Source organism: Coffea eugenioides, chromosome 11 (assembly GCF_003713205.1).
Source record: "Coffea eugenioides isolate CCC68of chromosome 11, Ceug_1.0, whole genome shotgun sequence".
Taxonomy (NCBI): domain Eukaryota; kingdom Viridiplantae; phylum Streptophyta; class Magnoliopsida; order Gentianales; family Rubiaceae; genus Coffea; species Coffea eugenioides.
The window spans coordinates 2,905,349-2,920,437 of NC_040045.1; the positions used below are offsets into that span (position 1 = coordinate 2,905,349).

General features: G+C 35.8%; 1 protein-coding gene and 1 pseudogene across 1 annotated transcript; both read right to left on the minus strand.

Moving 5' to 3' along the window:
• Positions 1–6,313: 6,313 nt before the first annotated feature.
• On the minus strand, positions 6,314–9,785 carry LOC113751108 (serine/threonine-protein kinase fray2-like). The gene is made up of 8 exons (XM_027294976.1): positions 8,899–9,785; positions 8,605–8,785; positions 7,983–8,109; positions 7,733–7,815; positions 7,214–7,296; positions 7,041–7,109; positions 6,649–6,822; positions 6,314–6,567 (listed from the first exon to the last, which is right to left on the minus strand). Exons 4-8 carry the CDS (start codon positions 7,761–7,763, stop codon positions 6,496–6,498), a joined length of 429 nt encoding a protein of 142 aa, XP_027150777.1. The 5' UTR covers positions 7,764–7,815; positions 7,983–8,109; positions 8,605–8,785; positions 8,899–9,785; the 3' UTR covers positions 6,314–6,495.
• A 1,904-nt stretch (positions 9,786–11,689) lies between these two features.
• On the minus strand, positions 11,690–14,081 carry LOC113751107 (annotated as a pseudogene).
• Between the last annotated feature and the right edge of the window lie 1,008 nt (positions 14,082–15,089).

Below are 15,089 nucleotides of genomic sequence, written 5' to 3' on the forward strand. Positions count from 1 at the left end.
AGGCACCCCTTTGACCTAGCCAAGGCTAGTTGCGCGACTTAACCTTAGCTTTCCTAGTTTTCTACCCAATGTATGTTCGCACGTTGGATATGACTATATGAATGCAAAACGGAAAGAAAAATGCAATCCTAAATTCTACGATGTCTCTTGTGAGGCTTTTGGTCCCAAACCACATGAATTGTGGCGGCCAACAAAGGGAAACCTCATAGAGGTCGATTAATGCAAATGAGAGTTCAAATTCAAGTGTGCAAGTGTGAAAGTGTATGAAAGATGCAAGAAAGGTAAATGCAAGGTGCTTGTGTAAAATTGTATAAAGTTCAAGTGTTTTTTGTGGGCAAGTGTATGAGAATAGAATAATAGATATATAAGGTAAAGTGGAATTTCATTTGTGAAGTGAAAATAAGCAAGTGATAGGTAAAATGTAGTAAAAAAAATATGGTTTGAGAAATGTGAAAAAATGTGGTTAAGAGAGTATGTAGGTGATAAAAATGAAAGTATGACCCTAGAGGAATGCAACAAGTCGGGTACGGGGGTTGACTCCTAACTTTTCGACTTTGATTTTTCCTTTGATTAGAAGGCAAAACTAGCGTGCTAAGGCTATCGAGTAGCCACACTCGCTCGTTTCCCTTATCGGAAGGGGATATTCAAGCAAAATGAACCCTATAACTAGTATGGGATGCAAAACCTAAAATGAGGGGAAAGGGGTTCGAGGATCATGCCAAATGATAAAACTAAGGAAAATGCGTGATATGTGGTGAACAAGCAAATGATGTGCTAACGAGGGGAAATCCCTAAGGGTCTAGCGTTGGATTAGCCCATTCTATGAATTCCGACTAGCGTTGGACTAGCGGAAACGTACATTCATCCATCACATTCATTCATGGTTATGAAAGCAAGTAGACATGCCAAAACGCTCGTAAACACGTAACACGTAGCACTTAGCATGCTCGACTAGATGCAAGAGCCTAATAAAGCAATTAAACATGTAGCAACAAAAACAAGCAACCAAGGGGAAGGGGAAATGGACCAGATGCTCTCCGAGCCCTATCTATTACAAACCAAGAGCTGTACACATACCCCATTAAAAGAATAATTTAATAAAAGCAAGAATGAACGAAATAAAGGAACTAAAGAAAGGTAAGGAAAGCAAATTAGACATGCAATTCTCACTTAACACGTTGGATCACGTAGGAGAAATAAAAATCAAGGAGATAGAGATTACCTCCCTTGCAATTGAAATCGAGTAAATGAGATATTAGCTTAAAAACAATAAAAAGGTCAAGGTACCAATTTATTTAAGAAAAACCAAAAGAAATGTGCAAAACAAAGCTTACTTGATCATAAAGTCCCTAAAATCATGACTTAAGCGCAATTGAAACAAAGCATGGTAGTCAATTGAAACAAACAAGCAATGAAGTTGTAAAAAAAACTACCAAGGGCCAAATTGAGGAAATCATTCAATTGATTGGGCCATAATAGAACAAGGGGAGACTTGGAGGGCCAAAGTGAAAATTTTAGAAAATGATTTCATGCAATCTTCATGCAAATGACGGGAGAAACACATTCTGCAGCAGAAATTTCAGCACAACTACGAAACTTTCAACAACCGAGAAGGAATCAAGTATTTTCCAACCAAAACTTGAAGCTTTAAACTAGGAAACAACTACAACCCTATCATAATCCAAACAAACAACAAGCATAGAAAGAAATCATGCAAATTCTAGGAAAACTTTCGGTCAAGGCTGGAATTACTATCTAACAAAAACAGCAAAGTTTGGAACCGCAATGGAAGAAAATAGCAAGACACAACCGTAAATTTCTGGTGCAGCAAAATGAATATGCATTTTCCAGCAGGTACTTGGGCATGATTCAAATGTCTTTTAAACCCAAACACACAAAACTCAGCACCAAGCAAGCAAAAGACAGCCATTTTCTAACTTTTCATGCAAATGTTACGAGGAAAGTTGCTGCAACCGAAAGAGGGGCCTGCTGCAATTCTAAGCTTTTAAACGCAAGTTCCATACAACACTTTAAGCAAAGCAAGCAGAAACCATTGCTCAAAAATACTTTATCAATTCAGATTCAGTTAACTTCACAAAAACTCGGCTCAAATCTGGCTGTTCAGCTTTAATGAATTCCTCAGATAGACCCCAAACCAGGTTAAACAAAGATAAAACAGCAAAATGCAGAAAAGGAAAAAATGAAACCTGCGCAAGCTGCTGCAACAGGATCGAGAGTTATGAGCTTATTGCAGCAGATTTTTTTTTGCGCGATGCAAACTGACCCAGGCGACCAGAATTATTGAACATTCTCCTTAGCTAGAGTGCAGTAACTCAGATGATCTTCCCAAGTATTGAACGCTGAAGATGGCTCCGTCACCTTCCCTTTCTGCAATCCCCTAGCTGAGAATCCTTCTTGCCTCGCTCTTCCGTTACCTCTTTCGCCAATCGCTGCCCAGATTTTTCAGTCTATCTCCCTTTCTCTCGAAGCTGCGTTTTATGTTCAAAGCCTAGCCGTCACCTCTAGTTTTCTTTTTCAGGTTCTTTCTTGCTCTTTCCTCAGCCCCAAAACCCTTAGTTTCTTTGCTGCCCTCTTTTAGCTTTCCCCGTAAATTCAACCTCTCGTGGTTTTCCTTCGCTCAGCCTCCCTCTCTCGTTTTTCTCCTTTCCCCCAACCGTAGCTCTCTGCCCTTTCTCCAATCCGTCTGCCTCTGTTTTCCTGGTCTCTTCCTACCTAGCCTCACGAAAACCTCTCCTGTTCACCTCTCCTCTCTTGCTATCTCCTTTCTCTGTTCTGTTTTCCCTTTTTGCCGCCGCCCCCCACAAAACCGAGCTCCCTCTGTTTTGTTTTTCTAAATTTTCCAAGCCCAAACCTCAGGTCTCTCTTTCAATTTTTCTCTCGCTGTCCCCCTCTCTCCGTATCTCCCTGTTTTTGTTTTTTGCTGCTTGTTCCTGCTAAAACCCCCTCCTTTGCGGCTCCCCTTTTCTTTCCTTTTATATGAGGCACTCAACCCTAAAACAATCTCCCCATATTTGCAGCCAAAGGGGCTGCCCAGCCCTTTGTTTGCAAGCTGCGGCAACACGCAGCTTGCATGCCGCGTTTCACTCTTTTTCTTTTTTTTTTCTTTTTTTTCAACTAATCAAATAATTAAACAAAATTGATAATAATAATAACAAAAACAGATTAAATAAATAAACTAGAAACGACAAAATGCAACTTTCCATTTTTCCCTTTTTCATTTTCCATTTTCCATTTTTCATTGTTTTTCTTCTTTTTCCTTTTTTTTTCAAAATAACTTAACAAAAATAAGTAAGATGCTAAAAGATTGATTTTGAAAGACATAAAACATATTTTTTGGAACACTTTTCTTTTTCCTTTGAGAAATTCTAGCTAAAATGGCTAAAACAACTAAAACTAAAAGTAAATAAAACTAAATGTGACAAACAAAAATAGAACAAATAAAAACGAATAGTAAATAAATAAATAAATAAATAATAAAACACCAAAAATTTGGTGTCTACAAGGCCATCATAGAAAGATGGAACATTTGCTACAACTAATAGCAAGAGGAGAACTTCATTTGCAGCTTCACAACCAACTCCAATTGTGACCAACTACTGCAGCCAATTCCACTGGCAATTCCTATTTAGAAACTTCTGTGAGCATCAATACATCAGTTAATAATGAGTCACACATTGTCAGCAGCAGCTTTAGCTTGAGGTTTTAAGTAGTTAAACCACCCTTGTCATATATTGTTCTTTTGTAGCTGCTAAAATATTACTGATATTCTTTTATATATGTTGAGGACTTCATTACTTTTGTCACTGCTTGTTTTGCTGAAACTTTGTAGCAACTTTTGGTTTTGTAAACCATGTATGGGTTTAGTACCCATACATGGTCTTTTGCATGGCATTTGAATTCCAAACAGAAGTGTAAATTCAGTAAACATATATGGTTCTGGTCTTTGGAGTAAAGTTCAATATGCAATGTGTTAATTTTTGAACTTTTTTTGTAAACATGATTTTCTGGTATTGTCTTAGTAAGATCACAATAGACAAGGTCTTGCGTATCTTTCAACTATAAGTTCAACAAACAGCAATAGGAACATCACTCCAACAATATTTCATCATCATCATTATACTGCACTAGTCTCATTAAACAGATAGTCTTTACAATTTGAACAAACAAATAAATTGCTAGGAATACAAGGTCAAGTATGATCAACTTTGTCACTATGGAGTGTGATTGTTCAACTCTACCAGTCCGGACTTGTTCTTCCCTTTGCATTGATGAATGTTTTCATTCTCTTTGACTGCTCACCCTTCCTCTTCAGAACCTTCATACCATTTAAAGAATTTGCAATTTGTGCAGCAAAAGTACAGCTTGTGTGGATTTCGTTCACTCTTAGAAATCTTAATGGTTGCCTTGCAATTACATAGACAATATCTATTTCTAATTGTAAATGATGTAGGTGAATTCCAGAATTCACATCTACTGCTTGAACTGGTCATTTGTGTATGTGTTTGTTGCTACTGCAGCTACTTAGTTCGTTTGTTGCTGTTACTAAAAAGCTCATCCAACACCAAGCACTTCAATTGCATCTCTTGCTGCTGCATTTTGCTCTTATAAACAGTCTTGTGAACTGACCATTGCATATGGACGTTACAAATGCTGACCAGAAGGAGCTGTTGGCTTCCATGTGTGAAATTGATGTTTAGACCTTCCTTCAAGCATTAGTTTCACTTATACCTCTTGAAGTTTCATTCTTGTTAAATTCCCTGGTTATTCTTCATATCATATTAGTTCACTAATGCAAAACAATGAGGGCATTTGTGGAATATAGTTGTTTCTTTCTCCAGCTCCCCATTTTTAATTGTTTGTATTTTTTAATTGGGTTAGAATTGAGACTGCCTATTTAGTTTTAGGGGAAACTTGTGATATTTTGGAAACTTTAGGGGAGGCAAGTGAGACTGTCAGAAATCTCAGGAGAGGTTTCTGAAATTACCCCTTGAAAATATGAATCAAATTTTGAAATTGTTTTGACAAGAGAGTGGAATTTTAGGGATTGATATGATGTTTCTCTTGGAAATTTGGAAAGTTGTGAGGGAATAATTTGACAGTTCAATCAGCTGCAATTTTTACAATCACAAAATTCAAGAAATTTGAATTTCAAATAATAACTGCCTAAACTACACCAGTTGACCTATAACTACAAGGATAACCTGCTAACATTGCAAAATTGTTAGTTTGTAGCAAGCATACATAATAGATCATTTAACATTGCAAAATTGATTTTCAATAATGGGTTTCATAAATATATCAGCTAATTAAAATGAGTATCAATAAATTTAATAGAGACATAATTTTTTGGTACATGATTACGAACTAGGAGAATAACACCGCGCGATGCGCGGTGTAATTTTCAATCTTGCCCATAAATGCCCAATTATTCAAATTCAAATATTAAATATAAAAAAAATTATTAGATGCCTCTCCTCTTATTGCATGGATGAAATGGAAGATTTCATCTGTTGCAATGGAAAATAATAGGTACAAAGCTTTCTACAATGCTAAAAAGTTTCGTTGTTTCAGCAGCTTTTTTAACTATGAATTTAAAACTGTCTTGATCCCATTTATATTCAGATAAACATATGAGCAAATTAAATCCTACCATATGCCAGAAAGTGCAGTAGACTGCTCCAAATCGTTTTCTTTCTAAAGATCTCAACACAAGGCCAACATGTCAGATGATAGAAGATGCTCAACACAAGTTTAAGTGAGTGCACACCTACATGCAATAGGCAATAAGTGAGTGAATGCATGTTAAGTGGAGGTCATGACAGGATCTTAGATTAATTAGACAAGTGACTGCAGAACCTACAAGCACAGGAGCCCCCTGGTCATAAACAAATTTAATAAGTAATTAGATGTTAATTAGTCATACTTCTTTTCCATTTGATGTTCTAACCACCCTCATAGATACACTAACTGCCAAGATCTAGAAAAAGAATGACCTCTCAGGTATAGAATGGTGGGAAAAAATCACATTTACCAATTGCCCATGCATGCTCTTGTTTGGTTGCGTATAAGAAATTAACTACAGAGAAGATGCGGCCATATCGAAATCACTAAAATAATAAGGTTGTACACATTTTTTATATTAAATAAATTGACTAATCAGTATTCATATGATTGATAGAGCATTTAGAAGTATCAGAAATGAAAAACGGTTGAAGGAAACAAGAGGTTTATATTTTGAGAAGGGATCATTAAACGAGGGACGTTTTTTTTTTCCTAAAAACAACTGTAACAATGAGAATGAATGTACTAAATCTGCATTTTTTTTGCTGAAAAAGTCCCAGATGATACCTACAAAAAATAATCGAACTAATATCTAAACTAAGATTTATCTAAACTAAGATTGAGCACAAAATTAATGTACATTCAGAAAGTTACAAATAAAAGATCAAACAGCCAATAAATTCTTCTGATGTCTTAGACGTGTGATAATGCTTCCTGTTTAGCTGAAGGCATTTTCTTCAAAGCTAGTTGTGCAGCATCCTTAAGCTGCAATTTTTTAGTAGGTAAATCATTAGAAAATAAAATGATGGTTGGCAGTTCCATAACAGTAACATTAAAATGACATACACTCAAATTTGCCTTAACATGATTCCACAACGGAGGTAAGTCAGCAGAGACTTTTTGCACAGAAAGCTCTGGAGGCTTTGCATTCTTGAAAAAGGAATGTTTCAATAGTTTCTCTGCAGTTAGCCTCTTTGTCAAGTCTTTCACCAAGCACATTGCAACCATTTCTTTAAAACACTGTTCGAAATTGAGGAAATGCTTTAGCAATAAAAAACATAAGAATGAGGAAATGCCGAAATAGAAACAAACAGCTAGAATATGGATCTAACTTGGTGTCCTAGAGAAAGTTTATATCTAAGTAGAAACAAACAGATAGAATATTGATCCAGTTTGGTGTGCTAGAAAATGTTTATATCTAAGCACAGTAGCCAACTATTAGAAGAAAAAGGACATGCCTTGGGGAACTTTTTATCGCGGTCATAATCAAGTCCAGGAGGCGCATTTTGTATGGTCATCAAAGGAACCTACCAAAACGAGGAAGTTCCATTAAGTGCACAACTACAGTTCAAGAACATGTTGCATCAAGTTCATTATTGTTATCTGGTGTTGTTGCATATAACGTCCATACCTTCATTGGGGGATATTTCGAGAATGGTGCATGACCATGAGCCAACTCCAGTGTGGTGGATTCCAAATGAGCAGATATCAGCCCTGATACAAAGAAAAATCACCATTTCTTTCACAAAACTATGAAACCAAATTATGCACAAAGGCCATTTTAGTGTTTCTGGAATTCATTAGACACAATGTTTACTTAATTTCTCTTCTTTCTTTCAGGTTTTCCCTTAGCTCTAATTTGCTGCTCATGACAAGCTCTAGGTTGCAAACTTAAAAGGAACATATACTAACAACTTTCTAATTCAACTAAAATATATTAGTCACACTACTTCCCACTTAAGTGGCGAAAATTGGAGCATTCTATACGCAAAGACCATTCCCAGGGACTGATTTTCCATACACTCAGAGTTTCCTTTGCCACTGACTGTAAGCTCTCGTAAAACAAGTACAATTAATATATAATAAAAAGCTTAGCCATGCTTGTTTAACATATAAAAAGAGGTAAAAAATTTTACAAGAAGATGAGCACCACATTGTCCCCAGCTGGCATTTCTCGGCATAATGAAGCAACTATATCGGCATAATCATTAATATCTAGCCTCATCAACTTCACTGCATTCATAAGAAAAGATCTGACTTTAGTTGAGCAGTTCTTTAATACTCTCTCCTAACCAAGAGGAAACGGGTGAAGTAATCTGAGGCAAACAATAAAGGTAATGGAGTAATAATAAAACAAGAACAAGAATAAATGAAACAGAGATCTATATAAGGAAGGGTACCTGGTTTTCCTTTTGCACACTAGCTAGAATCGGCTTTAAAAGACCCAATGGGATGTCATCACTCTCATCTAAAAGCCAAGTCATAATATCTTCCATGTATGAGAATACAGCTTGTGGGTGGTTGAACCTTGTATTAGACATTCAAACACAGAACAACAATCAGCACATGACAATTGAATGTGTTGACTTCCATGAGACGGGTGCAAGATTAGCAAATGAATACCTCTAATTTGTTTAATTTGGTACAACTTTCTAAATTACTCCGTTAGGCTAGTTGCATTGCATACCATGAGTTGATCACTCAACAACAAATAATAAAGGCTTGCCATGAGTCGAGCAAAATTTTCAATTTCATTGCTGCTAAATGAGGAGTTCACGAAGTTGAAAGCAGATCATATTTGCAGGAAAGAAGGTTGAACATAATGGGAATGCTATTACAAGTTCGAATTCAATGCTATTACAAGTTCGAATTCAAGATAACCTTAATTGTTAGTATTAGAGTTAATTTAAAGAAGCAAACAAATATCAATTACTACAAGACCCAAAGAGAAAAGGCAGTTAATCAAAATGTCTTGACAATAAAAATACATATTAAAAATTAGCTGTAACATCTTAGCCTTACTTAATGGTACTTAGAAGGACTTCGAAGATTTTAGTGACCAATGAGTCGCAGCCTATGTCCAGCAAGATGATGCAGCATTTGACCTTCGCAACGATTTCAAGAATGTGCAAAGCTTTAGCATAGCAGCGACCAGAGAAAAGCGACAACTTCTTGAATGCAGCTAAAGTGAACCGAAAAATATCTTGTACAGCATGCAAATGAAAAGGCTGAGAACTGGCTCTAAACAAGTATACAACAGGAAGCAGACAAACAAATACAGAAAAGAGTAAATACTGTTGTAGGTGTTCAGCTTACCTTCATTCTTTCATTCTCATAAGGTTGATGCGGAGAACTAATCCTTAACACCTCACAGATGCAAGACATAACTGAAATCCTGACATCTGTATTAGGATGTCTAAGCAGCCTATCAGAGATCAAAGCCATCATCGAAGGCAAGAGCCCATCTTGAATCAAACTGGAAGGATCTTAACCGAAAAAATAAATTAAAGAAAATCGCACAACCTGAAAAGTTGTCCTTCTCGTGGACTTTCAATCCATTGTCCTCAATCTATGAGAAGCAAAATGTGATTGTGAGTAACTGCAAATTCAAGAAAATAAAGAAAGAAACAAAAACTAAACCCAAAAACATCAAAGTGCCTTCTTTGTTTTCTTCTTTTTGTTGATTAACAAAGAAGAAAGAAAGCGTGTAGATGAATGATAGATTCGGTCATCGTTTGAGAGAGAGGGAGAGCAAGAGAGGAAGAGTGTTCGTCTGAGCTCTGAGGGAGACCGAGACGGAGAAAGTGAGATGAAAACAGTGGTAAATATCTGTCATAGGACACTTTTTTTTTTGAAGGAACAATGGAATCCAAAGTAAACTCACGTGAGGAGCACAGATTTTGGACTAACACTCTCTAGCCAATAACCATTGACCACATCACCACCACAAGCACCTCTTTTGAGATATGGCATTCCCCCTTTTATATATATGTTAATTAATTAACAAAAGAGTAATTCTTAATTGTTCTCAACGAAGGCAGAGAAAAGGATTGAATTAGAAAAATCATAGTGGCCTTGGATGAGGGAGATAGCTATAAGATGGGTTGGTACTTTTCAACTTTGCCAACAATAGAAGAATCGAAGCTCGGGCCTTGGGTTTTGCCAGGGGATTTTTCTATAGAAAAAGGAGAGGAAGAGGAAGAGTGGGAGGCAGAGTTTCTTGTCGATTTTGGCACTGAAAAATAATAGATAGAAACATGAAATAAACAAATAAACAGGGTAAAGAAAATATAGGGAAAAAAAGTAGTTAAGCAAAGCAAACAAAAGAAAGAATTACAAGAGATGAGGAAAAACCGCGGAAGACCCTATACAAAGTGGTTTATGAAGGGAATGAAAGCAAAGTTCCAATTTTTGGACTTGCAATACCACAAACAATAAACAGATTAGATAGCCCAAAAATATCTTTTAAACGAAAAAATCATAAAAGAACTTTCTCAAATTTGTTAAATGCATTCTGATACTTTTTAGTTGCGAAAAAAAATTAAGATTCTTTCCAATTTTTATTTTTTTTAAAAGATAACCAAATAGAATGCACGTTATTAAAGGGGAAAATTTTACAGAATCTGATGTTGGAAGAAATTTCCAATTTTTTGCACCTACAACATATATATACAAATTAATATACAAAAATTAGACTACTAAACCCCACAAAAAATCCAAAAGGTTAGAGAAGTACTAAGCAAGAAGAAGAAATTACAATGCAAAAAAATCATGTGTCGTGCACAACATCCTTTCACGACCATTTTACATGACTCAATTAGGCTGAAATTCCATGTTTTTCTTTTAAGCTGCTTATTTTTCTTCTCATCTTCTACTTTTGATCAGGAGAAAGAATTTAAAAAATTTACAATAAAAAATGCATAGCAAACTTTACCACGATAGCTAGCTAGCTTATTTACCACAATCACAGGCATAGTAGTAGAAGATAAAGACAAGCAAATCACTGAGCTTTCTCCTTAATGCTTCCTAATTCTCCCCCTTCAGTTAGAAAATTACACAAAATACTTGCATGCATAACCAATAATAAAACAAAATGTTTCCATAGTTTACAATCAATGCCAAAGTAATGCAATAGTTTCATTAGAAATGATTTGACCTTTTTTATTTGATAAAAACTCAAGACTATGATTCTTTGCGAGCCTTAGCTCATTTTATTCTTAAGCACATTTATTTTGTTATAGCTATGTCACCTTAAGTTGAATCACAATTTTCATTCTCAAGGTGAATTGTGAAAAATCTTTTGCAAATTAAAAGAAAGTCACCACCAGAAAAAATAACAATACCTCACCATGTAAAGTGCAAATGAGTGAAACTCTTTTATTACCAGAAGTACTAAAAGCATATTAAAGAAAATAGTAGAAGAAAAATGCTTAAATCCAAACAACACTTCTGCCTCATAGAAAGAGAAAATTCCACCATTCATTTCACAAGCACAAAATGAGATTTATCATTAATTTTTTGAAGTCAAGCATCCCATGAAATTATCATCAAAAGTCAAGTCCCTCTAGGCTGTAAACAATTCCAGTCAACAACTTATATATTGGAAGGTTTACAATTTGAGAGAAACCTATGACGGACAAAAAATCTCACTTCTAGTTTTTAAAAAGGGATTAAAGATTAAAAAAAATAAAGCAAGATTTGCCCCAGTGGAATGAACCACTGATTATTTGCAAGCATTATTTATTGTCTTCATTCAAATGAATTCATTGAAATTAACAGATATGGAACTTGGCAAACAAAAATCGAACACCCAAGTATTAGCAAATACATGAATGTCAATGGTTTTAATAATCAGTGCACAAGTTGAGACTTGAAAATTTAGAAGAAGTAGAGTCCTATTTCGTATCACTTAGAACATATTTAACATAATACCAAAAGCATATAATTAAATACAAATTCCTGATAATACATAGCTGCACTGGACAAACAAAACACATACATATTGTAAAAGGCCCACAATTTCTTGATAACTATTAAAGAACAGAAAGTATGACAGAAAGTACCTTAACTAACTGCTGAATGTTAGATAACAAATCATAATATTCATCGGCTCAGTATAGAGAACCTGACAATACATATTGAATTAGGTAAATTGGAAAAAAGAGATTAAGAAAAGGTAAAATCAACTATTGAATGTGTGTGATAAATGAGGTGGAAAGAAAAGCCATCTTAAAAGGTAATAATACATATTAGTGTATAACACATATTTTGTTATAGCTATGTCACCTTAAGTTGAATCACAATATCATTACCTGTACAACCTGTAGGAAATTATGTATCACCTTAATGGCCTCCAAAACTTTTGAGAACTCCAACTTATCTTCATTCTTCACTGAGGTCAGGCACAAGACCGATGTAGTTTTCTTATGAACAATCTGCGAGAGAGTGTCAATTACATCAGTCCTGGCTACAATAAAAGCGTCCAAAAAGGCTCCACAAAGAAGGAAACTTACCACTCCCAATCGCGATTTTCCCTTCACAATACAATAGGGAATTTCCATCTTCCTGCACAAAGCAGGAAGCCAAACAACCAACTCGATTGGTTCCACATCGTGAGCAACAATTGTGCCTTGTTCAGCAGAAAATAATTTCTATGAGCCACAGCTTGTACTACCAAGAGTGAGACACTACAGAAAACGAACAAAATATAGAACAAAAGTACGATAAAGACCTGCTCAACAAGGCACGTCACATGCTGTAAACTGTATTTGACAACGATTGGCTTCTTAGCATCAGAAGCTTTCCCTTTAGCCTCAGCTTGAGCTGTCTTGAGAAGACGCTCTTTTTTGGCTGCCTTGTCCTCAGGCCTGTACTTGAGAAGCATCTTGAATAGATTTGTTGCTGCATATCAATGGAAGCATCAGAAAATACATACATTGGCAAGAGAAAAAATGAAGCAGTGAAATGGCAACCCCGAAAGGAAACAGGATATCTCCTTGACTGGTATTATTAAGATAGGGACAAATTTAGAGACTCCCTTAAATCTACCACAGCAAATTATTAGCTTTTACCAATTTCATGACAACAGATAGAGCGACACATTACGACTCAGTTTCTAGTCATCCAAGAGATTATAGGGGAAGACGATGTACAATTACCATGTACAAATATTATGATCCGAGCAACCTCAATTTCTTTCTATTTACCACATCTGGCATATCCAGTTGGCTAAGAACCATAAAAGAATGATTTTTAAATTTACATAAAGATTTCATTTCCTATTTAGTTACAGCAACACCGTTTGCCCTGCTCAACCATGGGATCCTATTCTACGCAATCATCAGAGAGAAAGGGGGGGAATAAGAATGAGTAAGCATTTGAAGTATGATTACAAGTGCAATAGGTGATCAATATGCGAGAAAGCACAGATTTATGTCAAGAAAATAACTGGATTTTTCTTTACAGCAGTCAAATACCAGACCAGGGTTGTCAAGATGGTGCAATCAAGGTGAACAACTTAGAGTCCCGATAAAAATCATCGTATAACATTAAGAAAAAGGGGAAACAGCATAATAAATAAAAAGCGAGTGAGGGAGAGGCGACCAAGATTTTTGTCGAGTCTTGGAGAACTGGTTGAGCGTCGGAGGAACCTTCAAGCACTGCCTGAGGATCCTCTTCTTCCTCTGGATCCGGACATTGAGAGGCCATTTGATGAACCTGGTGAGATCCTTCTTCGGTGGGAGGGCTCCTCGAATTCCGAACTGCTTCGGACGCTTCTCGAACAGAGGATTCGCCACCTTCTCGATTTTCCTCCTCGCCACTGCAGCTGGAGCCCTCGCACCTCTCTTTGGAGCCTTCAAAACAAAAAAAAAGCATCCATCAATGACAACACAAAGAACTCAAAATGTCAGAGATATGGCGTTTTTTTCAAAACCAAACGAAAGATTGAAAATTAGAATGCAGCATCTGCATATATGTGTATCAGTAACAATCATCATCGAGAAGACAGAAATAACTTGGTGGTGAAGAGCAGCCTTACCATTTCGTTGCCTGAGGGGTTTGGAGAAACAACGGCGCGACGTCAAAAAGCCTAGGGCTTAGTTTAGGAGTTTAGGTCTTGTTAGAATAGAATTAGAATTAGACGTTATCAGTTAGTCAGTTAGAAGGAAAAACAGAGAAACAATGAAAGAGGAAAAATGAAAACAAGTTGGACGAACACTCTCCAACCAAGATGTGAGACATAGGAATCATCTGCATTTTTCTGTTTTGGTCCCATGGGTAAAGGAAGAAAGAAGAAAGGGAAAAAAAAAAGAAATGAAAAGGTCAGCTTTCAAAGAAGGAAAAAATGGAGAAGTGGAGGTGGTTGGATGTAGTTTTTCATTTCTGAATGATAATGATCAGGGTGACGAAAAAGAAAGAAAGTGAAAACAGAGGAAGAAAGGGAGTAATGGAGGCGGTGATGATGAAGAAATGGAGAGGGGAAAGTGGAGAGTGGGAGATGACTTGTGACGGTGATCTGCAAATCAAATCAGGGGAGAGGAGGAAAATTTTTTGTCCACTACTTCTCCCAAATTCTAACCAGTCAATCAATCAAGTCTGCGGTGTAAAAGGCCAAAAAAAGTAGCCTGCAGAGCAAATGGTGAACAGTAACAGCTTCGTGGGAATAAAAAATTTGGACGAACACTCTTTAGCCAATCACAATTGGCCACATCACCAACACAAGCACTCAATTCGGCCATTGCATTCGCTCTTTTATACATATGTATAATTATACATATGTATAATAAAATTATGTCTAATTTCTGTATGCTTTTACACGTAAGTGTTGAATAGGATTTTTAGTGATATTTATCACACTAGAATTGTCACATTTCAAAGGTGCATGAGGACAATATAAACCATAATCATGTGAAGTTTGCTTCGAACTTGTGCAAAACAACTACTTAACACTATATATTCAACTTTAGCAGTAGATAAAGAAAGTCACAGAATTTTGCTTCTTACTAACACATGAAACTAAGCAATGTCTTAGAAAATGACATGCACTACTAGTACTCTTCCTATCAACTTTGCCGTCTATAGAATCAATATTAGAATAATCGATAAGATTAAAACAATAAGTTCTAAGAAACTACAAATCTAAATCCAAGGCATCTTTAAGATACTTAAATATTCGCTTGACAGCAATCATATGAGTCTCTTTAAAACATGCTTGAAACTGTGAACGTAGATAAATTGTAAACATGATATTAGGATGACTAGTAGTTAAATACTATAAGAAAAATTGCACCAATCATTTCTCATACATTGATGATGATAAATTTTAGTCTCTACAAAATAAAATAAAAAACTCATTTTTTGTCCCTAATCGGCTATTAATCAAATTTTGATAGGAATAAGTCATGGAATACGATGTGGTCATTATTTAAATAGATGATTAGTGGTTGTGAAAATCTTGAATTCATTCAAAATGACTTGAAAAACTATTTATAATCTAAAAAACCATT

What these genes read in the sequence shown, in the direction of transcription:
- LOC113751108 (XM_027294976.1), bottom strand. Translation starts at nt 7,763, where the DNA reads ATGCCGAGAAATGCCAGCTGGGGACAATGTG. An exon ending in GCGATAAAAAGTTCCCCAAG is followed by an intron (nt 6,823 to 7,040) that starts GCATGTCCTTTT and finishes AATTTCGAACAG; the next exon opens with TGTTTTAAAGAAATGGTTGC. An exon ending in ATGTTAAGGCAAATTTGAGT is followed by an intron (nt 6,568 to 6,648) that starts GTATGTCATTTT and finishes AAAAAATTGCAG; the next exon opens with CTTAAGGATGCTGCACAACT.